The sequence below is a fragment of the Cololabis saira genome, chromosome 3, assembly GCF_033807715.1.
Source record: "Cololabis saira isolate AMF1-May2022 chromosome 3, fColSai1.1, whole genome shotgun sequence".
Classification (NCBI taxonomy): domain Eukaryota; kingdom Metazoa; phylum Chordata; class Actinopteri; order Beloniformes; family Belonidae; genus Cololabis; species Cololabis saira.
Window position 1 is genome coordinate 41196684 of NC_084589.1, and position 26886 is coordinate 41223569.

Genomic DNA, 26886 nt, shown 5'->3' on the forward strand with positions numbered 1-26886 from the left:
CCACCTAGTTCTTTTATTTTGAAAAGTTTATGATCACTCCTTGAAACTGGATTAGATGTCTTGAGAAGAAGTTTTATTCAAAGAACATCAGACAAGTGCTCCAATATATACAGGACTGTCTCAGAAAATTAGAATATTGTGATAAAGTTCTTTATTTTCTGTAATACAATTAAAAAAAACAAAAATGTCAGACATTCTGGATTCATTACAAATAAACTGAAATATTGAAAGCCTTTTATTATTTTAATATTGCTGATTATGGCTTACATTTTAAGATTAAGATTCCCAGAATATCCTATTTTTTTGAGATAGGATATTTGAGTTTTCTTAAGCTGTAAGCCATGATCAGCAATATTAAAATAATAAAAGGCTTGCAATATTTCGGTTGATTTGTAATGAATCCAGAATGTATGACATTTTTGTTTTTGTAATTGCATTACAGAAAATCACAATATTCAAATTTTCTGAGACAGTCCTGTATATATATATGTAACAAAAAATAAATATAAAATTCCAGTGAAATTAACAGAAGTAGGGAGAATGACACATAAACGAGTGAATAAATAAAATAGGAAAAAGAAAAAAGTAAAATGTAAATGTACTTTATTTATATTGAGTTGTTGAGTTGAGTTGAGTAATGTCCACTAGGGGAATTTGTTTTAGGCATCAAATACATGCATAGCGTATAAAAAAACATACAATCAACCAAAACAGACAGCAACAGATATCAGACTCAATACCACAGTAAAATTAGTGAGAAACCAAGCAGCAGTGAACGACATTGCACATACCCTAGGCAAGAATTGCATCTATCCCGGAACCTCTTTTCATTATTTGGTACAGTATGAAAAGAGCAAGAATAAAAACAAGCTATTTCCTCATTAGCAGCATAGTAGTAAATATATAATAATAATATAATAATATTATATAGCCCTTTACAGCCACCTCTAGGTGAGCCAAAGTGCTTTACATTATAAAACATAAATTCAAGAATTTAGAAATGGATTAAATGTCTATCTCTGGGGGTAATAATGAAGATGACGTCTGAGAAACACGTGATCCATTAATAATATTCAGAGATAACCAATTTTGAAGAGAACTCTAGGGGAAGAAACTACAACTATGAATCAGAGACATTCAACATCTCATATTTGTGTCAGAAAACAGCACCTAGAACGTCTTATTCATCATTAGTGCTTTTACTATATGAGAAATGTAACACAATATGAACATCTGTGTGCAGTAATAGACAATAAAACACTGAGCTAGTACCACATGTGGCTCCATAAGTAGAGTTTGTATGATTTATCCTTTATAGACCACAGCAATGGATTTAAAATGTTTAACTTTAATTAAAAAGTTTTCTCATAAATGTGATTTAGAAATTGTGGCCATTCAAAGCAAAGTGCCTCTGTGTTCAGGGGCTCACATGTATTTTAACAAAGTGACATAATTACAACAAAACTATTTTAAATGCTTAGATGAGTTTCTTCTCTGCAGACGTTTTGGGGAGTGAAAAATCTGTTTCTTACCATCAAAAATCCCGAGTTGTTTTCACAGTATGTTTAAGCTCATTATTCATCTGCACCGTGAAGTGCAATTCTATCAGTTTTGCGAACATTTGACTAATTGTGAGCAAAGACTAAAACCCTTACAAACAGTTGATGCTTCTTCTGTCAGCAATCACCTGATCGATCCGCCTCCATTAGCAGCAATACAAACCAGCACAACAACACCTCCATCAATTTGGACACAATGTTGTCTGCTATCCTCTCCTTCTCCAACTTTTCTCTTCCCATCATTCTGATCCAACCTTTTACTTATCATCATCTCATCTGGCTCACCTGCACCTTACTGTGAACCCTCTGTATTTACATTCATGAAGGCAACTCCATTGGAGATTATGACAGTGATATGCTGATAGTCTCCGTGGTGTTTCGGACTTGTGTTATGAAGGAGTTTTTCTTGACCAAAGAAAGGATTCTGTGATCAATTACTTACAGTAGGTTAGGCTGGGACCAGACATCCCCCAACCTGCTACTCAGCCCGGCTGGTCACAGTCGTCTCAGGTCAGGTGACTCTACGACATGACCCTGAGAGTTGAATGACGGCGGGTCCCAGCAGACGTCCACTAAAACTTACCTATATAAAATTAGCTACATTTTAACCATCTCCTGCAAAGCTGGCCCTTTTTACCTGGAGCCAGCCCCCCATTGGTCATTCAAGGAACTGCAGTTAATCTTACTTCCCTGTTGAATTCAAGCCAGAAAGCTGTTCTTTTTGGCCACAAATAACGTTTTTGATATCTCCCTTAAAGATTTGTGTTGGTGTCAAACAGGTGCCAAATACCAAAACAGGAACTGATATCAGCTTCAGATCTTTTTCAGCCGGTTGACCAAATACTTTTTTTTTTTTTTTTTACATTTTTTAATATTTTTTATCCCTGATTTTTTCCCATTATATCACACCGGTGCTCCTACCTAGGTGACAGTCCTGGGCAACGCCATCCTCTACCAACCCCGGGAGGGCCCTGCACTGAGCTCAGGTCTCCTCCTTAACCAAATACTTTTGAGTCCTTGAAAATCGAGGTACTTTGTGTGTTATTCCTGAATTTTAAATGCCACATTATTGTCACCTCCTAATTTAAAGCTGAAAGTTACTCCCATGTTGAATTTTTTATTATATATTTTGTATTTGTTTTGGTTGTCAAATACGTTGTGTTGCTGGTTAAATTTAGGATAACAAAAGGTAATAAAAACTTCATTTCAGATCAAGTATTTAACCTTCATGAATAAAGACAGTCTGGATTATATACGAGGCCCACTTTTGTTTTTGCTCTGCATCGGCCATGCAGCCGTGTCTGCAACTTTAAAAAACAATTAATTCAGGCAAAAAATTGGAACAAAACAGAGCAAAGAGGAGGAAACGTAAAATTACACGAAACACATTGCACCACACCATAATTCAAACTTAACTTTTCATTGCAAATGATTTTTGATTGAATTGACTTGACTTGATTTCAATAGACCTGAATTGAACGAAACTGATTTAGACTTGAACTGATTTGATTTGATTTGATTTGATTTGATTTGATTTGATTTGATTTGATCTGAACTGAATTGGCATGAATTGACTTGACTTGAGTGGCTGAGTTGCCGTTGGGTAAATGGACTGCTTCGTCACCATCAGCATCTAGTGGAAGAGAAGAAGTGATTGAAAAAAACCAAAAGAGGCAAAATGAGGGGCCGGCATTGGAAAATAAAGAAATTAAATATAATTCAGAACTGCAACCGTCCTGAAGAACCCTCTCGAGCTCCCATATTCGGTCCGGGGCGGTTTGTGACAAAGAATAAACACAAAACTGTGGTAGAAAGTGCTGAGATTATGGGGCATCAGTTTTACATTCTTTCTTTTTCTTCTTACTATAAACTCATGTTTTACATTCTGCTTAGTTTGTCATATCCATACCCTCAAGTGTAACTTGATCTCCGTCTCTGCCACCCTCCGTCTGTCGACCCCTGTCCCTGTCAGTCACGCGGCTAATGATGTGATTGGCCAGACTAACTGGAGTCTTTGTGCGAGTGCTGCACAAAACAAGGGAGGATATAATTACTTTTGTGGGGACCACTTTATCCCGGCTTGTCTGGCTGATATGAGGAGCTTGGAGACACTAATTGTTGCTCACTTGAATGAAAGCTGATATGCCAGATCACTTGCCTGTTCGCTTTTATTACCAAACAAACAATTTTTATTTCAAGAGTCGTCACCCTTTCAGTATGGATAGCCTGAGGACATCGTTCTTCTGCTCAGAAAAAAGGGTTTCGTTTGGGGAATCAGTCAGTAAAAAGATTAAATTTCCCAAAAAGTTAGATGATGGCACTAAAGCTGAATTTAGATCCCAAATTTACCAGTAAGTTAACATGTTATCAGTATCCTTAGGTAACTGAAGGAAAATAGGAATGTTAAAAAGTATGGGGCAAAATAGAAAAATAAATTGTTACTCTGCACAGGAAGGTAAAGAAAAGACAGAGAGAGGTTTACAAGAACTACGGAAGAGTATTAGGGCCAGGCAAGAGAAAAAAAATTTGAGAGTGGAAGATTTTTTTTTATTGTGCACTTCGAGAAAAAACACAAAATGTCGAAATGTCGAGATTGTTGAAATACAATTTCGAGAAAAAAGACGAAAATTTCGTTAATAAAGTCGAAATTTCGCCTTTTTTCTCAACATTTCGACTTTTTTCTCGAAATTATACTTCAACATTAATCTCGACTTTCTTTCTTAAAATTTCGCCATTTTTCTCAACATTTCGACTTTTTTCCTCAACATTTCGACTTTATTCACGAAAGTTTGACTTTTTTCTCAACATTTCGACTTTATTCATGAAATTTTGATTTTTTTCTCAACATTTCGACTTGTTTCTCGACATTTCGACTTTTTTCTCGAAGTGCATAATGAAAAAAAAATCTTCCTCCTCTAAAATATTATTTTTATTTTTCTGCTGCCTGGCCCTAATACTCTTCCGTACAAGAACAATCCAAAAAAACAGAAATCTTTTTTTTATTAAAATGTGGAAATTACAAATATATAAGGAGAAAAAGAAGGTGTGAAAAGAAACAAAGGTTAACAGAAATGGAAAAATGATAAATCAGTGGAAAAAAGAATGAAAGGAAAGGAAAACAACATGATGATGAAATTAAAGATGATACAATGAAGGAACTTGTGACAAATTCCTGAAACAACGTTTAACTAACAATGTCGCTGCTGATTTGGTCCACGTGGAAGCGTCGTGCTTTCGTCGTGCTTTCGTATCCAAAATGCTGCACGCCTCAAAAACCAACATGGATGTGCCAAAATCCTCATCCCCCCATGTGAAAATATCCAACTTCACCTCAGAAATACACATCGTCACAGCCTGAAGATTGCTTTGCTCCCCGTAGCAAGACTCTGCATCCATCACCACACATGAGAAATGTATTTCTATATACCCCCGTTGTTTAGAATTGAAATGACACGGAACCACATACTGTATGTAGTCAGGGGTGAGCTTTCTGACTGACGGATGCATTTCAGCACTTTGACTGAGCCTTGCTTCTGAGCTGTTAATAAATACACTCTTATCATAACGATAATACGGCCTGTGGTGGTCTTGATTCTGCTGAAAGACCCCTGTGACCGGCTTTGGGTTGGTCTGGGGGTCTCGGGGGAAAAGCTACAGGAGGCAGCTGCCCTCTCCTCTGGCTGAAGGCCGAGTGCTGCGGCTAGTCCAGGGGTCGGCAACTCGCGGCTCCAGAGCCGCATGCGGCTCTTTAGCGCCGCCCTAGTGGCTCCCTAGAGAATTGTTCAAAAATGTTTGACCTTTTTTCTTTTTTTCTTCTTTTTTTTTCCTTTTCTTCTTTTTCTTTTTCTTCTCGGTTTTTTCTTAAATTTTCTTCTTTTTTTTCATTTTTTTCTCTTTTCTTTTCCTTTTTTTCTCTTTTTTTTCTTCCTTTTTCCTTTCCTTTTTAATCTCGACATTTCGACTTTTTTTCTCAAAATTCTGACTTTTTTCTCGACATTTCGACTTTTTTCTCAAGATTGTACTTCAACATTAATCTCGACATTTCGACTTTTTTCTCGACATTTCACTATTTTCACGAAAATCTGACTATTTCCTCAACATTTCGACTTTTTTCTCAACATTTTGATTTCGCCTTTCGCCATTTGCCTTCATTCTAAGGCTTATACATACAAGACTTTTTATTTTTCGCGGCTCCAGACATATTTGTCTTTTGTGTTTTTGGTCCAATATGGCTCTTTCAACATTTTGGGTTGCCGACCCCTGGGCTAAGACGATGGCCACCTGAACAGGAGCGACTATCCCAGGTGGGCCTGGACCCGGAGCTCAGCCAGTCTTTGTATCAGATGTCGTTTCTATAGCAGCGTCTGAAACAACGCTGGACGGGCAGATTTGATATGAATAAATATAACATATGATGTAAGGCATCGTAGATTCCCATGAGATAAGCTCATAAGCAGAGTTTTTTTCTTTTAAACGATCAAACTGGTTCAATAAATGACAGGAATTACATGTAAACTGCCTGTTTAGGAAGTTTTCTTTAGTGTTTGGAGAGGGTCCAGAAGAAACTTACGAATGAGACTTTTAAAACTGCACTTCAAGAATATATTTCACCATGAACCCTTTCATCAGGTGAGTAGTCAGTTGTTAGACTCCACACCTAACCTTTGTTATCGTTTCCTCTGCAACAAAGGTGAGATGTGTGTTTGTTCCTCCTCAAACAGAGACAGCAGAGACTTATTCACCCCACTTCCGACTGAAAATAAAGGACAGCGTGCCTTCCGCTCCTCATGGGACCGGGTTAAATCAATGTTGAAAAGTAAATATGATAGGCGCCGGCTTTTGTGCCCCCCGTCTTTGTGAAGAAAGAGAAAACCGAGACGTGCGTCCCCTCCGTGTACGCTGAAACTCGGAGGTAGGAAGTTTTCCTGCCCCCGACCCTCATGGGAAAGGAAAGGTGGCTGGGTTAACAGCACGTTGACAAGCGGCATGGCAGGAGTGTGTGCATGATCAGGAAGTGCCCGTATGCCGTAATGGAAGGTGTGGCAAGGCAGACTGGAGGGGGACAAAAGGTATGCACAACACCTGGAACAAAACCAAAAGAGTAAGGTCACTGTGGCAAGAGAGTCTGGAAAGGTTCCCAACAGAAGACAAATACTGGATGACAGATTGTGTCTCGTTCACTGCTCTCGCTTCCTGAGTTGATCCTCTGTTATTATGTCTGGTATTTATGGCATCATCCTTGGAACAAACCAGCATAGTTTGAGTGCTTTTAGGTGCTTCACTTACTTTATTTTGCAGGCTGGATTCAATTCTGCGCAAAAGTCTCAGGTGTGCATGTTTTTTTTTTTTTAAAACAGGCACCGGATTGCTATACTTTCATTATCCAGAATGAATAACTGATTATTGCCAATGGCCTTTTTTTCGGTGGAAGGTGCTTTAATTCAAGCCTTTGAGAATTTGACTTCAGAAAGTTTCTTTTCCTTTAAAGGTATTGTGACATTGTGACATGAAAAAAAATTTTCTTGATTTTTTGTGTTTTGTTGGGTGTCTTGACATCAATTACACCGTTGTTAACCGTTACGTAACGGCCCGCTAAATCACCGCCCCCTCCACCCAGCTCGCTGTCTCCTCTCCTCTCCAGCGCACCATAAAGGCTGATTTATGGTTCCGCGTTACACCGACGCAGAGCCTACGGCGTAAGGTTACGCGGCGACGCGCACCGTACGCTGAACCCTACGGCGTTGGCTCTGCGTCGATTTAACGCGGAACCATAAATCAGGCTTAACACGGAGCTCTTTTGTTCTAATCACCGGAGGAAAACTGCTAAGAAGACCCGCGGCCACTGACTGGACTTAAGATAAGGTGACACTGCTGCTTGCATGCCTTTATTTTTATGATTGTTTGCTGTGGATACGCCCTGCTGCTTTCCGTGCATGCTTCGCCTGTCGCTCCCGGCTTAACTGTCCGACGCCGCTGTGAGCGTATGGCTGGAGGAGGAGGAGCGGAGCAATGATTGACAGGAAAGGGGGAAAAGGAAGCATTTTTCACGGCGCAAAAAAACACTGTAATAAAAAGCCAGGAATAGAGTACTAGAGTGAAGTTTTTCTTGTTACACTCTTTTAGACACATTTGAGGGATGTTGGCCAAGACTTTTAATAGTGTTAAAAGCATGTTAAAAATGATGTCACAATACCTTTAACCATGGCCTCAGTTCAAGGCTACGATTCTCACCTCCAGATAAAACCACGTCATACATCACATCCCGGACATTCAGTCGCTAAGCAACACCGCGAAATTTGATTTAACTGCGGTGCTTTGATCATCACTCACATTCTTGCGGCGCGTGCGTAAACCAGAGCTGGTTGGCCTTGGGAAAAATTGTAGATTAAATAGAAAACAAATACAATTTTCAGGCCCCACCCTCTCCCTCTCTGTTATGCTTCAGCCCCTTCTTATAGCGGATGCTGTGATGTAACCACGGTAACTTTATGACATGAGTCATATTGATCTTGTCATTGAAATTTAGGGTAGAAAGGAAATGTTACCATTTAGTCATTTATATCCCTTTTAAGTCTTTGAGGGTAAACCAGGCTGTTTTTGATGTTTTACATCAGTGGTGTCAAACTCATTTTTCATTCCTGGTCACATCAGTAACTTGGATAAGTTAATTTTCATCATAACTAAAGCTATTAATAATAGATTTAGATGTATTACTTAGGCCTGTGTTGAAAAAATCGATTTCCCAATTCTAAATCGATTCTCATATTAATTCCTAAAAATCGATTCATATGCCTAAAGATCGATTTTTTTTATTTTTTTTCCCTTTTATTTATTTATGTTTTTTTTTTTCATCATTACATTACAACTTTTGGTTATTTTTTTGTTTATCCCCAAAAAAGGAATGTTTTGTTGGACACGAGAATAACTGTTGCCATGTTTTTGCCTTTAAATATGTTTAAAGGTATGAAAACATTAAAGTGTTAGGTTATAATTGCATACATTTTCTATATTTCATTACTTTATATACTGTCTTGGGGTTACATTTGCAAAAAATGCCAAAAACCAAATGCTCAAAAATTAAAAACCAAAATAGACCGAAAATGGAACAAATAAAAACGGAATGTGGGAAAAAATAAAACTGATTTCATCCGTCTCTGTTTCCTCCCTGGATCTGTTTGCTAATTCTGACCCACATGATGTTTCTGAAAGCAGTTCTATCAGCATTCTGGGAGCTGATTGGTCCTTACAGCATCATTAGCTGCAATACTTGCTGTTTAATCTCAATATAATACTAGTAGTAATATTTTGCATAACTACAGTCATATAATTCATGCAACAGCTCAAAAAACAGTTTTAATAACACTTCGATAATCGATTCTGAATCTTAAGAATCGGAATCGAATCGATTCTTGACATTTGAATCGATCCCCAGCCCTAGTATTACTATTGTAGAAGTGTAGCAGGGACTTGACAGACAAACCTGCTTTCAGGCCATTCAAAAAAAAAAGTTTAGGTTTCCAATCTATGACTTAACTGTTAGCTTAATTTGAGATTCTATCCAACATGGCACAGTCAATAAACTCTAAATATACTGTTGGACATGTCATTATTCATTCATTCATTCATTATCTTACCCGCTTTATCCCTTGCGGGGTCACGGGGGTCTGCTGGAGCCTATCCCAGCTCATTTTAGGTGAGAGGCAGGGGTTACACCCTGGACAGGTCACCAGTCCATCGCAGGGCCACAAATAGACACACAAACCATGCTCACAATCACACTCACGCTCACACCTACGGGCAATTTAGAATCACCAATTAACCTAATATGCATGTTTTTGGACTGTGGGAGGAAGCCGGAGTACCCGGAGAAAACCCACGCAAGCACGGGGAGAACATGCAAACTCCACACACTGCCGGGCCTGGGAGTCGAACCGGGGACCTTCTTGCTGTGAGGCAACAGTGCTAACCACTAAACCACCGTGCTGCCAACATGTCATTATGATCCATGAATTTTTCTAAAAGGGTACAGAATTTTGCTGTAAACATATAATTATCTTTGTATGTCAGTTTGACATGTCTGTTCTACATTATAGGAGGGTAATTATTAGACTCGCACAGTGGCTTGGTGGCTGGCACTGCATCCGTCTCTCTAGGTACTAACTGGTTTCAATTATGATGTTATTTGTACAACTATGAAGTTAAAATGATCTCTTTGGATAGACGGTGGTTCTGAGTAGGTACAGTAAACAAAACTGAAATGATTTGGCTTTCAATTCCGGCAAAACACTGCCCTCTGCTGGACGTCACCCGCGCCTGCACCATGAGCGGCGGTGGTACAAAGGTATTGGGAACTATAAAAAAAAAAAAAAAAAATTATGGAAATTTGTCATTTTCTTAGCAACCAGGACAACATTATATACAAGTGGAAAAATACAAGCCATGTGAGGTTTTTTAAATAAAAGAAAAACAGTTTTTTTCACTTGTTTGGATTTCAGGCACAACAGTTTCCCAGCAACCAGTTTCACTGGTCAGGAGAGTTACAGGAAATGGAGGTGGGACAGATTAACAAAATGATCTCAAACCAAAACTATCAAAGCTTTCAACAACGGCATAAACATAAGTGTAAACTTGTGAAATGTTCTGTTTCTGCTGCTAAATACAGGACATAAACAACTGTCTCAGGCATGGAATAATAAGGGATAGGGATGTTTCCCAACTCTATCTCAACACAAAGAAAGAGAAAATGCTTATATTATCTCTTCATAACTACATATATGAGTTTAGACACAGAGTTTTATTGTTTTGTTGAACAGAAAACTCTCCAGAGTTCCTGACTTTTCAAGATTTCGCTTTTTGAGGACCAGAGGTGTCAAAAGAATTCACATTCCTTACTCATGTATATTTTTTTTGTATGAAAGGTGCTTTAAAAATAAAGTTTGATTTGATTTGATTTGATGTAGAAGTATAGATACTAGAGTTTAAAAATACTCCTGTAGAAGTTGAAATATCATCTCAAGTTTTTTACTCGAGTAAAAGTATAAAAGTACTGGTTTCAAAACTACTTAAAGTATAAAAGTAAAAGTAATGTAAGGGGGAAAAAGCCATTAAGGACAAAAGCCATTGAAAATGAATGTATCTTAGTATAATGCAAATATATTAAAGAACCATATATGTGTACTATTGAGCATTAACATGTGTTTCAGAGAGCAGGAGATATGATGACTAGTTGCCTATAAGTATTGTAATGGTGCAAAAAGTCAAACTTCAGAGGCATGTTATCATTTATCCTAACCTTTATTGGAATGTACATCCAAGTTTAGTTGCAGGAATCTGAGGGAACGGATGTAAGAACAAAACTGGACAAGAACATCTGAAACAACCACAACCAAATTCACTCTATCCGGATGGAGCAATTTAACTGGATAGTTTTTATTTAAAGGCCGAAATGAAATAGAGTAACGAGGCTGTTTTTAAAATGTAAGGAGTAAAAAGTACAGATAATTGCGTGAAAATGTAAGGAGTAAAAGTAAAAAGTCGTCTGAAAAATAATTACTCCAGTGAAGTATAGATAACCAAAATTTCTACTTAAGTAAGGTAACAAAGTATTTGTACTTTGTTACTTGACATCTCTGCTTTTTTCTTCATATCATTTGACCCCGGGCAGCGTGGTGAATCAGTGGTCAGCGCTGTTGCCTCACAGCTTGACGGTTCATGCTTCAAATCTTAGCTGGGGGCCTTTCTGAGTGGAGTTTACATGCTCTGCTGGTGCCTGCGTGGGTTTTTCTCAGGGGATTCCAGCTTCCTCCTACGGTCCAAATTACACAGGCTAATTGGTGATTGGAAATTGCCCGTAGGAATGAATGTGTGTGTGGTTGTTTATCTAAATGTGGTCCTGCAATGGACGAGCAACCCCATGTCATGTTTACCTCGGCCTTTTGCACAAAAACAGCTGGTGTGGTCTCCTTCAGATTCCCATGACCCTCAATAAGAAGGACCCAGTGGGTTAGGGTTAGGGTTTTAACCAGAGGTGTCAAGTAACAAAGTACAAATACTTCGTTACCTTACTTAAGTAGAAATTTTGGTTATCTATACTTCACTGGAGTCATTATTTTTCAGACGACTTTTTACTTTTACTCCTTACATTTTCACACAATTATCTGTACTTTTTACTCCTTACATTTTAAAAACAGCCTTGTTAATCTATTTCATTTCGGCCTTTAAAAAAAAACTATCCAGTTAAATTGCGCCATCCAGATTGAGTGAATTTGGTTGTGGTGGAATGAGAAGTATAAACATAATACCATTCCGACACCCTATTGGTTTGTACGCGTCTGCTCTCTGAAACACATGTTAATGCTCAATAGTACACATATATGGTTCTTTAATATGTTTGCATTATACTAAGATGCATTCATGTTCAATGGCTTTTGTCCTTAATGGCTTTTTCCCCCTTACATTACCTTTACTTTTATACTTTAAGTAGTTTTGAAACCAGTACTTTTATACTTTTACTTGAGTAAAAAACTTGAGTTGATACTTCAATTTCTACAGGAGTATTTTTAAACTCTAGTATCTATACTTCTACCTGAGTAATGAATGTGAATACTTTTGACACCTCTGGTTTTAACCTTTAGTTGAATATAGTGGAGAAAATATATCTAAAACCAGGCTATATAGCAATACCACATCTGATCACATGGGGGCAGCATAACACCAGAAAGTTCACTGGTCAGCCTCTAGTGTGAAGAAGTGGTATTACAAGACTTGTTAGATCATCCCCACAGCGTTGCCAGCCACTCTTTATCAATACACGAGATCTGTAAGCCCCCATGCAGTCAGAAGTTATTTCACTTTTCATTTCCATCACCTACACAGGTGCCCTGACCTGTCTGAAAATCCTCTGTCTTCACAACAACCAGATCAGATTGAGCTCAGGAGGATGCAGCAGCTCCAATACGCCAGTGAGTTACTGTACCTGACCCGAGTCAAAGAACACCATCCAGGGCCTAGGGAAGTCTCTGCTTCTAAGATACACCAGTAATCACTTCACTAGCTTTGGGCTTCGTCATACTGGCAGGAACTGGCTTTGTTCAACCTCCCATTGACCTCAAAAAGGATGCAAAACAATCTGAAAATGTGTAAAATGCTCAAAATAAATAGAAATGACCAAATATGGAGATGCTAAATGAGCCCGGGTCACGTGACAAAAAATATCATGTAAAATTGTGAAAGTAGTCGAGAAATACAGGATCATAAAAAGACCCACCAACTGTTAAATAACCACAATAAGATGCAAAATGAACCACAAATACAAAAAATGCAGAATTACATGTATTCAGTTTAAAATAAACAAAACGATTCTAATTCACTAGATGTGCAAATGAGTGCAATCATAAATGACCAAAAATCAACAAGACGCACAAAGAGCAGTGGCTGATGACAAGTAAAATAGGGTTGACACACGCCATAATCCTGGCATGTGTCACAACGCCAGGATTAATGATCACAGCTGCAGAAGATCACTAATTAGTTCTCTCTTTATTCAATAGACTGGTGACTTGTCGAGGGTTTGTCCGTGCCGTTCACCAGATAAAAACTGGAATAGGATTCCAACAAACCTCAATAACAAAAGCAAAAGGAGCAGGTCTAGATCCGTGATTCCCAACCCCCGGTCCCCGGACCGGTACCGGTCCGTAGAGCCGTTACTACCGGGCCGTGGAATGGCTTGTGTTCCGATCATAATTAGGGCTGCAACGATTCGCCGACGTTGTCGACAAAAAGCGATAATCAAAATTGTCGGCAATTCTCACCAGACGGTTTTTTCCCAATGGAGTGAGGCATCTCACTTCACTTTAACTCATACAATCTCTGCCGAGAGCCGTCAGCGCAGCTTTTTTTTTTCTTTTTTTTTTTTGCGTCTCCCCGCAGCAGACGACTGCGCTCACTGATCAATACTGCAGATGCTGATCAATGATGAGCAGGGGTCCGTTTCACAAAGCAGGTTTAGTGAAAACGGAGTCTGTTAACCCTGAAATGAGGGAAACTGAGTTTTCCGTTTCAGAAAGGGAGGTAACTCAAACCAGAGAAAGAGGAGTAACTCTAGCCTGTTTCACAAAGAGAGGTAACTTAAGCTCTCGGTCAGTTACTGCAGTAACAGACTCTGAACCTAACCTGGACCAGGTTTATATCAATGAACCTCGAGTTTCCTCGAGTTTCCTCATTCATTCAGTCAGCAGGCGAGTTTTGGCGAAGTTCTGCCGTCTGTCATTAAAAACAGAGTCAGTATATATATTAGAAGTCCATTGTCACGAACATGGCATGTCCTTTTGATGAAGACACAATTGATGAAGGTGCAGAATTAATGCGCAGAGAATTAAATATTTGTCAGGAGATGGTTATCAGACCACGTAATACATGTACATTACATAGTCTCATTACAGGCAAAGCAATATATGTTAATCCTTTATTTGTTATAATTTTGATGATTGAATTGTTTAATGATTTCATAATATATTCTAATTTTTTGAGATTTTTTATTTGGGGTTTTCATAAACTGTGAGCCATAATCACCAAAATTATAACAAATAAAGGGTTGAAATATCTCACTTTGCATGTAGTGGGAAATAATATTTGTTTCACCTTAAGTTGAATTTACTACGAATGAAGTTTTGCAATATATTTAAATGTTCCGACCTCCACCTGTATATTATTACATGAATAAATAAGAGCATAATACAGGGCTCTCCAACTCCGGTCCTGGAGAGACCTATCCAGCATGTTTTAGGTGTCTCCCTGCATGAATGACAGCAGCAAAGTTGAATAAAATATCTATTTTTCATTGAAGTACCCATCTTTCTCGTGTTTATTATCATTTGCCACATAATTAAAGCAACCTCATGCTAAATTTAAGAAAACAATTTTTGCATTTTTTTGTCATATAATTTCATCCAAAACTTGTATAAATCGAAATGTGTTTCTTTGAGTGGCAGCCCTGTCATGGCTTGGCGGACAATAAGTTCTGGTACCCGACCGGACTGAACAGCGCCATGCACAGGTGCTGTATGCAGGTTAGGTACAGTCTGCTGCAGAGATGAGCGGACCTCAGCAAACCTCCATGAGCCGTTTCTTTACTGGTTGTTCGAGTAAAAGAAATAGTGATGAACAAGTGGAAAATCCTACCAAAAAGAAAAGCAAAAGCTTTAATCGCAAGTACGACATTATGTATATAAAATACGGATTTGTTGCAACGGGCGATTTGGAGGCGCCAAACCCACTATGTATTTTATGTGGAGAAACGCTCGCCAACGAAGCAATGAACCCATCCAAGCTCCAAAGACACTTAAATACAAAACATCCTTCTCTCAAAGACAAACCAGTGGAAGGAAAAAACGTGTGTTAGATTTGCAGAAGCAAGTTTTAAAGGCCACAACATCAGCTAACGTCGCTGATGATAGCCTGCATTTTAAAATGCATTGTTTTTTTATAAAATGTTTATTAAAATTGACACAAATTGTCAACCGGTCCCTGAGCTTTTTGTTTATACTTCTGCTGGTCCTTGGCACAAAAAAGGTTGGGAACCCCTGGTCTAGATCATAGACGGAAAGATGCGCTGCAGGGAGAACCATGACCTGCTTCTGTCAGCCTGTGATCTCCTTTCCAATGACTTCATGTAAAAGTAAATAACTAATTTTCCACTTGACTGGTTCATGGTACAAACACATTTAACATATTTGTATTCAAGGGTTTCATGATGCAGCCATGAGGTGCAGATGTGTGTGTTTAGCAGGAAACCCAAGGTGCTTTGCTTCCCTCTTGTGGACATCCAATGAGCGCTCTGAGATAAACATGCTGGATTAGACCTGTAGGTGAACAGACTGGTAGCCAACAAAAGGAAAAACACAAGATGTGATATTTTTCCAAGGCAAAGTGATTTTATTTTCTTCTAGACATGGTTCTGCCGTGCTGCGTACGACATCGCTCGACCCACACGTTGGACTTTTGAGGAAAAACATTTTTCAGTCAGTTCTGATTTGAAAAATCCTGAGTGTTAACATGACATAATTTACAGCACACCGAACATCGACTTACGTTTATACCATTCACATTTAAAAATACAGATTTTTGGTCATCACTCTTGCAGCCCTGCCACCCACACGCTGAGGTCATCGGTCTGAAAACATCCCAGTAACAACCTGAAGGACCGGAAACACACCGACGTGATTCATGACACAGCCCAGTCTTTCTCGCACATTGCTACAGTTTCATAAGGCAGACTTACTTTCCATCATGGATGCGGACCGTTAGATCTTCACATAAACCCCCCCCAACACACAAACACACAGGTCTTTGCCACTGACACATCAGCTTATGCAGTATTCACTTTTACAAATGACGATATCATTTGAGAACCGACACAAAGATGAAGGATGTGGCGCTGTCTTTCATTTGATTCAGTCTCTCCTTCGCTGGTGACAGTCTCGGGCTGATAATAAATAAGGGACCTTCTCTCCAGCCAAACCAGTCAGCTGCCAGTTTACTCTGCCTGTGGTGCATGGATGTAGATTTGGAGGACGTGGTCTCCACCACCGACTGCTAGGATGTTCCTCAGTTGTCGGCCGCTGGGTTGGAACCGGAGTCTGATGTTTCTGCAGCAGGATCTGAAGGAGTCGCCTCCTTGCTGGTCTCCACCGCCAGCTCCTGCAGGGACTCTGTGGCCTGCTGGACCGACTCACCTTCCTCTGAAACACGACAAGGTTCAGGTTAGAGCAGGGGTCGGCAACCCGCGGCTCTAGAGCCGCATGCGGCTCCTCGGGGCCGCCCTAGTGGCTCCTGGAGCTTTTTCAGAAATGTTTGAAAATGGAAATCGATGGAGAGGGAAATATATTTTTGGTTTTAATGTGGTTTCTATAGGAGGACAAACATGACACCAACATCCTTAACGTTTTCCAATGCTGTAAAAAAGTGTAGAACAAATATTACATTTCAACATTTCTGTTAACGAAGATTTGTACGGAAGTAAGAGGCCATGCGCTTCGAGAAAAAAGTCAAAATTTCGAGAAAAAAGTCGAAATGTGGAGATAAATGTTGAAATACAATTTCAAGAATAAAGTCGAAACCTTTTTTCCCAACATTTCGACTTTTGTCTCGACATTTCGAATTTTCTCATTGCCTGAATGTTTGCTCTGTAACGAGAAGTTGTCCAATAACAATAAGAGTAACGTGGAAACACATTAGCAGCTACATTTGCAGCCGAGGACCCAGTTATAACTAATATAGAAACATGCAGCATGTGTTGCCTTCATTCTAAGGCTGATACAAGACTTCATTTTTTGCAGCTCCAGACATATTTGTTTTTGTGTTTTTGGTCCAATATGGCTCTTTCAACATTTTGGGTTGCCGACCCCTGGGTTAGAGGCAGTGGCTCTGTTGTGCAGCCTGGACAAGCAGCTGGTTCCAACAGAGAGGCTGATTATGCATCACCTTCAACACACAAAGCAGCGCTGGGTTCATTGGAAAATTATCAGCTGTTTAAGAAATCATGGCGATAAAGAGTTTGACTACGTTTCCCTGACCTGCGACCTGGGCTGGGCGCAGCGGCTGAGCCGATCTGCACTTGGAGTTTAGACAACTACTTTATTCAAATCCTTGTTATGTAAATAGAAACTTGTTTTGGGAAGAAAAAAAAGACTGCAGATGTTTCTGGCGCGTCTTTCAAAACTTTTATTCGCTGCTTTATCAATCATGCACCTCTAAAGAATTGGGTATACCACAGTTGACCACAGGTCAATTTTGAATGTTACAAGGTCAAGAAAAGAGTATTAAAATTATATTATATATTATATATTAAGAGACGGAACATCAGTGTCAAAAGTTACTTCTCTTTGATTTTAACTAAGGTAATCAGTTGCAACAGTAATGAGTTTTTTTCTCGGGTGGGGCACCTTCCAACTGTGGAGAGGTAAACATGGTAACCTTAAGGTTGTCACAGCGGAGAAGGAATACCCTCACAACACTAAAGATTTGACTAAACATGTAAAAATGTGACTATTTCAGCTACTTCCATCCACCATTGGCATTTTATTAAAGTACTGCACACAACAGAACACTAAAATAATTGTTTTAGTGATACGGGTGACTTGAAATTGGATGTTAAGAAAAAAACTAAGAATGAGAACTATGCTTTTATGTCTAATTGGATGTACTTTCAAATCCTGTACGTCTAAAGTGTGAACGGATATATAAATGATTTGAATATGCTGCTTTCTGAAAATGGCTTTAGATAAAACACCTTTCGTCTGCTGTTCCCTCAGTTTGGCGGCTTCCGCTTCCTGCTTCTCTCTCTGCTCTTGGAGCGTCTTACAAACTTTCTTATGAGTGAACCAGTGCAGTTTTTGACAAGCTTGACCACAGTAGATCACCTGGTGGAAAGGGAAAGAAAAGAAAAGAGAAAAACAATTTAACGTCATAGAATCAAAAATACAAAATACAAACAAACACTATTGACTGATCACTTATTTTTTGGGATTCATTTTGAGACGACTCAAGAAGATTATTTAAAAAGGGACATGGTTGTATAAACTACTACTAAGTAGTGTCTTGTCTGTTCTGGAAAGCAGTGACATCTAGCATCTGGGCCTTTCCAGCTTTTTTTGGTCATTTGGATTAAAATCAGGAGAATTTTCAGTCACAGCTGATCTGTTGTAGAATATAATTATATCAAATATATACCGGTAACTGTTCAAAAGTTGCAGTAAATAAAATATCAACCAGGGTTCACTTAAACTGCTAGGAAGTTGATGAGTTATTACAGACGGTGAAAATGGGGCTCCAGGCTACTACAAACTAAACTAAAACTACAACAACAAAAACATGTTTCGTTTCAAGACTTGTGGGTGAGAGGGATTTTTGTTGTTTCTGGCGCTCACCATTTTACAGATGGAGCATCTCTTTTCAGCTCCTTTCTCTCCACAGGAGGTGCAGAACTCTGCGTCCATGAAGCCCACCTGGCCTGTGATGGCCTGAGTCAGCACCGACAGGGCTGTGGGGTCGTTGCCCTGCGGGGACAAAGAACCTGATCAGTCATCACACAACCCAACACGACAGAATTCTGGACGCGTATTCTCGATTTATGATGGACAATAACTAATGAATCTGGTTGGATGGGGCCACAAACACCCCTCGCATTTTTTTTTCAAAATTCCTCTCAGATTTCATCTCTTTATAAAAGGTAGGGAAAAAAATTCGTTTTGAATGATTCTGAAGTTAGATCGATAAACTCACAATCTCCACTGGAGCGATGCTTCGCACCAGCTGCTGCAGCAGCGTTGCATCGCAGTACGGGAACTTGCGGACGCACTCCCTGATAAACTTCTCCTGGTAGACGGGGAAACCATCGCCGTCCCGACCTTTCAGCAAACTGAACAAGAGGAATCACAGGTGAGACATGACGATAGGGCTGAATGATAGCTGAATGGCGATACTCGATATATATCGATATTTTTTCTGTGCCATAATTGGAGTTTCCCCCAAAGCATTATAGCATAGCATCTCTGTTAGCTTCATTTTTTCTGAGGCAAACCCTTAAAAAAACAGTCAGTTTTAATACAAAGCCTTGTGCCAAATGTCACACAGGTTCCTTTATTAACAGAGGTCTGCACAATATCGATGTATAAAACAAATGAAATAAAAATAAATTGCCTGCATATATATATATAATAAAAATGCTTCTTGAATTAAAATAAAACAAATATCCCTTTCCTGCATAACAATTACATTAAAATACACTGTGCAATTAATACAATGTAGACAGTAACAGGCAGACTTTTCCACTGAGGTTGACAGTTGTGCAAATAACAAAACATTTGTGCAAATCTCAAATAAAACATTCAAGTCAATTTGTCACAAAATAAGCTATATCAAAATCATAAACATTTTTTTTTTCCTCAATATAAACGATATTGTCTCGTACCATATTGCGTTTGAAAATATATCGATATATATTAAAATCTCGATATATCGCCCAGCCCTACATGACGATACAACGTTCTTGGTGTCAAGCAGAGTAAATCTCAGAGCCACTTCGCTCTGATGAAGATCATAGATCAAGGTCAATCAAATTTCTCCACTGAGGGATGAATAAAGGTATATCTAATCTAATGTTTAACTCCAAGATGTGAAACACTGGTAAAAGAAGCAGGAATGGAGACGGACCCAAGTTGCATTAAGTCAATGTAAGTTATAACAAACTTGTTCTTCTATGTCACACCTTTTCATGAGGCCGTCCAGCTTGTCCTCGCGGTCCTTAAGGAAAGACGAACACTTTCCCAGCACGTAGCTGATGTAGTGCATCTTCATGGCCAGGACTTCATTCATGTCCTGCTGCTTGATGCACTTCCCACAGATGAGCTCCATCACCCGCCGGCATTTCTCCAGAGCCTCCACCTCTGCCAGCAGTGGGTTTTCCTTCACCAGCATCACCATCTAAATTATAATAATAACAATGATCGCAATTCATGAAAAAAAAAAAAAAGACATTTTCTGTACTTGTGTATAATGACAGCAGATACTTTATCAAACATGAAAAAAGACCCTAAATCATGCTAGTTGCATCCTGGTGGATGAATTCCCCAGAGACGAGACGTGGACAAAGACTATATCTAAACTGGAGGTTAGTGCAGGTGTAAAGGATGTAGTCAATATGCATTCACAAAGCCATTAGTGTACTGTCCTCCTGCAGGGATACTTCACCTTGACAGGGTTCAGGTTGGTGCTCATGATGACCTTGTGCAAAGGTCCGGCCAGTTTGGGTGGAAGCTTGGGTTCCTTCTCCAAACCCTGAGGCTTGGTGTAGTAATCCAGTCTGGCACGGGAAAAGAAATTGTTGATCACCGTGACGCAGTCATGTTGCCCTGAGGAGATGGAACAAGGTAATGACTAACACCATGTGAGAGATATTTATAAGAAAGAAAAAAAACAAAAGCTACGAGTTTCAGCGACTGCTCATGTATTGCACTGGTGAGGTGGTTGTGAAAAGTAGATTTGCAAACATACGAAATCTTCATACATATACATTAGGCCTGTGTTGAAAAAAATCGATTTCCCAATTCTAAATCGATTCTCATATGAATTCCTAAAAATCGATTCATATGTCTAAAGATCGATTTTTTTTCTTTTCTTTTATTTATTTTTTGGGTTTTTTTTTTTTTTATTTATTTTTTTTATCATTACATTACAACTTTTGGTTATTTTTTTGTTTATCCCCAAAAAAGGAATGTTTTGTTGGACACGAGAATAACTGGTGCCATGTTTTTGCCTTTAAATCACCCAGTATGAGACCTCGCTCTGTTTTTAGTGGTTTTATGTAATTTTATTTGTTTATTTAATTGTTTTTATTGTCTTTTATCGTTGCTTGTGTGTCCTCTCATGTACAGCACTTTGTTATAGCTGTGGTTATTTTAAAGCGCTTTATAAATAAAGTTGAGTTGAGTTGAGTTAAATATGTTTAAAGGTATGAAAACATTAAAGTGTTAGGTTATAATTGCATAAATTGTCTATATTTCATTACTTTATATACTGTCTTGGGGTTACATTTGCAAAAAATGATAAAAACCAAATGCTCAAAAATTAAAAACCAAAATAGACCGAAAATGGAACAAGTAAAAACGTAATGTGGGAAAAAATAAAACCGATTTCATCCGTCTCTGTTTCCTCCCTGGATCTGTTTGGTAATTCTGACCCACATGATGTTTCTGAAAGCAGTTCTATCAGCATTCTGGGAGCTGATTGGTCCTTACAGCATCATTAGCTGCAATACTTGCTGTTTAATCTCAATATAATACTAGTAGTAATATTTTGCATAACTACAGTCATATAATTCATGCAAAAGCTCAAAAAACAGTTTTAATAACACTAACCCAAATCAATATCGGAATCGAATCGAATCTTGATAATCGATTCTGAATCGAATCAATTCTTGACATTTGAATCGATCCCCAGCCCTAATATACATCAGTGGGAGCATTAAAAATGTCAATACTGCTATTAAACACAGCTGATTGACTCTTGGACGAGCTCTTGTGTGTTTTATGGACCTGCATGAAGTAATATTGAAAGATGAGATGAGATTCTTTCAGGAGTGCATCTACAACTCCCACCACGTTAGGTATGGATTTCCAATTGAAACAGTATTCCTTGCAAACAATCACATCTAATAATAAGAGTTAAAAAAAAAAAGAAAAAAGACACTTCATGACATGAGCGGTATTCAAGGAGGACATATACATCAACGGAGGTGTGAAATTCGTTTCTGTAAATGAAGCAGTCTGGTGTGCCGTTCATGCACCTTTGCACACAGATTCATGCAGCATTTCAACGTGCTTCAATTTTGAAGTTGAAATAGTTTCATCCTTGTTGATTTGTGTCACATTGCTATGAAGTTGTTGCAAGAGAGGACAAAAAAAATATTGAAACTGATATTTTAACTTAAAAAACAATGAAAAACAGCTCAGCGTTACTTTAAGGCTCAATGTGCAGCCACTGATCAATACTTCACATCACAATGTCATCACTTCATGATTCAGTAAATGAGATGTTGGGTCATTAAACAACATGCCCCTTCCAACCAGACTGGATAAACATCATACCTGACATCTCATCCCTGCTCAGGAATTCAAAGTGATTTATTTTTTAACCGACTCCATGTAGCAATGCCACTTCTGATCAGATAAGGGCCACCAATAATACTGTTCTAGTCAGTGGGAAAGGACCTGCGTGTCCAAATGGAGGTATAATTCATTGTGTCTTGAGCTGGGGACTGGCAGACCAAAATGTCCTTGTGCTATGCTGCCCCCATGCTGTCAGAAATGGTACTGCCACATAGAGCAGTTCAAATGATAGAAAACTTAACTGATTGTTCTAGAAAGTATGTGTAATATAAGTAACAGTATTTACCCAAATACTTCAATATGTTGTGCTGAAGTGAAATTTCCTTTTTTTTGATGTAACAACAAAATACTATAAATGCAAGCATCCCAACATACCAACAAATGCTGCCATCTGTGCAGCAGTCCGGCCTACAGAGTTGGTTACATCCGTTTCAGCCCCCGCGTCCAAGATCATCCACGTGATATCAGTCTTTCCTGCACAGAGGGAGCATTGATACCATAACCATACTGGAGTGATAACTCCAGCATGTGACAACTTTTAAACATTACGCACACACTCACCTGAGAGGCCTGCAAACATCAGCGCTGTGTATCCATGCTCGTGTTCATTACAATTCACATCCGCTCCGTGTTGCAGCAGCAGCTTGCACATGTCTACTTTACCCTTGTAGGCAGCGTGCATGAGAGGAGTCATCCCATACTGTAGAGAAAGAAAAAAATGGGGAGGGGCAGAGGCGGTTCATGTCAAGTAGGTGGAAGCATGCAGACCGGGTAACGTTATCGATGTGGGACTGAAAGGACAAAGCACTGTTACGGACGACACCCAGACCCTTAACCTGGTGGGAGGGGAAAACAGAGCAATTATCCACAACAGGAGAAACGCTGTCAGTTTTGAAAAGTGTTGACTTTGTACCAACGCAGAGAATCTCTGTTTTGTTTCCATCTAATTTGAGAAATTGGAAGAAAACAAGGACTTGCTTTCTGCCATGTAGACAGTGAGGGAAGAGGGTGGGACGTTGGAAGCGGGTTTACTGGCAAGGTGGAGCTGGGTGTCATCCGCCTAACAGTGGTTTGAGCTTAAAAGTAGAGTAAGCATTTTCTGGAGGATCCCATGGCTGTTGATGCTGGAAACAGAAATACTGAGAGCTGGCTTTCTTCTTACTTGCACTTTGAGTTGTATCCAACACTTATTTATGATCATTTTGATTTTAGCCCTGTCCTTTAGAAATTGCATTAAAAAAAAAAATCTTGTAAATTGCAAAAATTAATTGATTATCAATAGTGATGCACTGATTGTTCGGTAACTGAAATTGTTCGGTCGAAAATGGCAAAAAAAACACTTTCGGTGTTCGGTGGAATAAGTGGGGGAAAAAAAAACGAACAATTAATAACGGCGTTGTAAAATAAGGAAATAGACTGGCCGCTCCGTCCCGTAAAGTTGCGCACTACATAAATCGTTGGCCAACCAAAAACTAACCCCATAAGAATTTTACCTAACATTCACCAGGAGGTGGAACCAAAACAACATAATGCTGGGAAATTAAAAAAATTAAATTTTTTTATGTTCAATAAATATTTTCTACCTTGTAATTTTGTAAAAGATTTTTTTCTTTGAAAAGCATGCCTAAATCAAATGTATTTGATTTATGCAATGGTGAAAAAATTGGCAAAATAAATGAAAAACTGCTGAAGAACCATGTTCGGTATTGTTCGGTATTCGGCCAAGTGTTTATTATTATTTTCGGTTTCGGCCACAAATTTTCATTTCGGTGCATCACTAATTATCAAAATCAACTTATAAATCTTGCCTTAAAAATGCTTAATTTGTTGGTTGTTTTGTAACATTACCTTCATTGAATTGATTCATCTTCAATTTGATAGAAGTTCCTTACATTAGATTCCTGAACCTTTTTTTTTTATATTGTTGGACACAAGACTCTTAACCTACACATATTATACAAATAGAAACCTTGACTTCCAGCTGCTGTGAGACTGTGGCAGTTGTAGCTCCTTTAAATGTCATAATGACTCTTATAATTTTATTAATCTTATATCAAATGCCCTTTGCCCTTGTTTATTTACTGTTTGATATTTTTAAATCTAAAGAGCGAAATAACCAGAGTCAAATTCCTTGTTGGACAATGTTCGAACCTGGCCAATAAAGACGATTCTGATTTTTTTCCCCACAGGAGCAGTATTACATGGGGGGGGTTAGTTCAGGCAGGCACATCAAAGTTCATCTTGTTCAAAGGTTCAAAGAGTTTCAGATGCCTTCTGATATCTTTAACCCACCAAGCTCACCGTCCCTCCCCATCATCCACCTGTCGGCCCCGATTCTTAGGAGGCGAAGGTTAAATTGTGTTCATTCACCCCAATGTCCCTATATACACCAAAACCCATGTGTTTTATCATTTAGAAAAACATTTGAGACTAAATGGGGAGACTTGGCTGATTGAACCAAGATTCAGGACTAAATTGATGGAATGTTGTGTTTCTGTGAAAGGAATCAGTTTATGGAACAATCTGAACAAAGAAAACAAAGAATCCAAATCAAACATTACATTCAAAAGAACAATTAAAGCCTGTATGTTAAGTAAATATAATGAAATATGTTAGTTAAGTTTGATTGACATACCCATAGACGGCAGTAAATTTTATTTTATTTTATTTACTTAGTTGTTTTTTTTATTTTTAATTTATGTTATTTGTGTATTTATTTCTTGGAAAAAGGGGCAGATAAGATAAGATTCTTCTTCTTTCTGCTCCCTTTTCATTCACAATTTATGAATATTTGTATTGAATTGTTAGTTTTATTTTTGAATGAAATAAAGAATAAAATGAAAATGAAAATGAACTAACAGCAGTGTCATCTATTCTGTGACATTAATCCAGTGTGGATGCATCATGCAGGGGATTTGTATGCATCGTTTCCAAATGTTGTGTTAGCCATGCAAATAAATCCTTAATCACAGACTTATTCAAACTACGTGCAAATAACAAAACACATTATCATTAAGAAAATGAGGCAATTAGGAAAACTGAGTTTCCAGAGTTTTACCTCATCCAAACAGTTGACGCGGACGTCCTTACAGCCCAGCAGCCTGGAGGCTTCCTGGACATTTCCTTTAAAAAAAACAAACCCACAACACCGTCATTATTAACACAAAGGCTGTAAAGTAATATCCACATTATACTTCAACATTCATGTTAAAAAACACAGTGATATCCTGCAAGATGATCAATGCAGACCTTTTCAAGTTTTTAACTAAGGCTAATTGTTACCAAACCAAGCCAGATCAGAAAATGACACTATCTACAGAGACTTTATTGATCATTTATCAATTTTCTGAAACTTATCCAGCAAGCTAAACAGGGATTAGCGTTAGCCGGAGATTACCTGCAGAAATAACTTCAAACAACTCCTTTTCGCTGGAAGACAAGTCCCCCTTCTTTGGCCCAGACATCCCGACGGTCTGAGGTGTCAAATAAAGCCGCTATGAGGCAAATATTATGGCGTATTTGTAATTAAAACGACACTGACGATGGTTGTGACAGAGATGCTCGAGCATGGACGCAGCGTCTTCTTCTACGCTGACATTAATGGTAGATGTCAGATGAACGTCTAGGTTCTTACCGCCCCCATCAGGCTGGTGCAGGTAACACATGTCTTCAAATACGTTATCATAAATAAATAAATGAATACATAATTAATTAAATAAATAAATAAATAAATAAATAAATAAAATGGGACACTTAATGATGAGCATAATTACTAGCTGCCAAAATAATCCTAAAATAATCAGATCATCCGGAGTCCAAAAGATTCTTTCTGAACCAACAGTGATGGATATATGACAATATGACAAGTCATGTCACGAACTCTCACTGAAATTAAATTCGAGAGAGACTAATCGTAGAGAGAAATAAAATTGTAAAACATCAGTGGAAAATAAATAAGTGGAAGGGAGAGCCCACAAATTCTACATTCTATTCTATTATTTAATATCAGTGTGTTTTCATAAAAACGTTTAAGTGCATTTAAATTTACTTTGAATTTACTTTGTCGAAGTGCAATAATATCATTGCAAAAGCAAAAATGAATAAAGGTAAAATGAAAATGCAAGATTTCTTTTCACTAGATTATTGCAGCTTGACATCTGCTCTCTAAGAATTGTTATGCCTGCATTTCAAATTCATAAATTTGAAATTTTCACATATATTTAAACCACTTAAAAATTTACACATTTTTAAGAGTCCAAAAGTAATAATAATAAAAAAAAAAGATATACAGGTTTTCCTTTAGAAATTGTCACAAACCATTTGCTCTGACTTACATTAAACTGTCACAGATATATTGTTCAGCACTTTTTACACCTCAAATTGTCTTCCAGGAGAGTTTCAAGCCCCATTCACTCCCCTTTTTACAGTATTTAAACAAAGGACTTTTGACCTTTTTACACGAAGAAAATATTACAAATGACTTAAATAAAACCAACAACAAAAAATGGCTTTTTTATGAAATCAAAGGGATGAAAATATGATCACAGCGGGAACTGGAGACACAAACAGAGTGGACAGTAGAGCAACAGCGAAGATGTTGACCAGGCCAAATATTTGTTGCCATTTTCAGTATTTGCAGCCCGATGTGATGTGAAGGAGATTAA

General features: G+C 38.3%; 1 protein-coding gene across 1 annotated transcript; it reads right to left on the reverse strand.

Annotated features, from left to right (window-relative positions):
* Positions 1–15468: 15468 nt before the first annotated feature.
* On the reverse strand, positions 15469–25806 carry ankmy2a (ankyrin repeat and MYND domain containing 2a). The gene is made up of 10 exons (XM_061717519.1): positions 25620–25806; positions 25281–25345; positions 22784–22922; positions 22598–22696; positions 20307–20467; positions 19825–20039; positions 18840–18975; positions 18485–18613; positions 17848–17977; positions 15469–16297 (listed from the first exon to the last, which is right to left on the reverse strand). The coding sequence occupies exons 1-10, from the start codon at positions 25684–25686 to the stop codon at positions 16164–16166; spliced, it is 1275 nt and encodes a 424-aa protein (XP_061573503.1). The 5' UTR covers positions 25687–25806; the 3' UTR covers positions 15469–16163.
* Positions 25807–26886: the final 1080 nt, after the last annotated feature.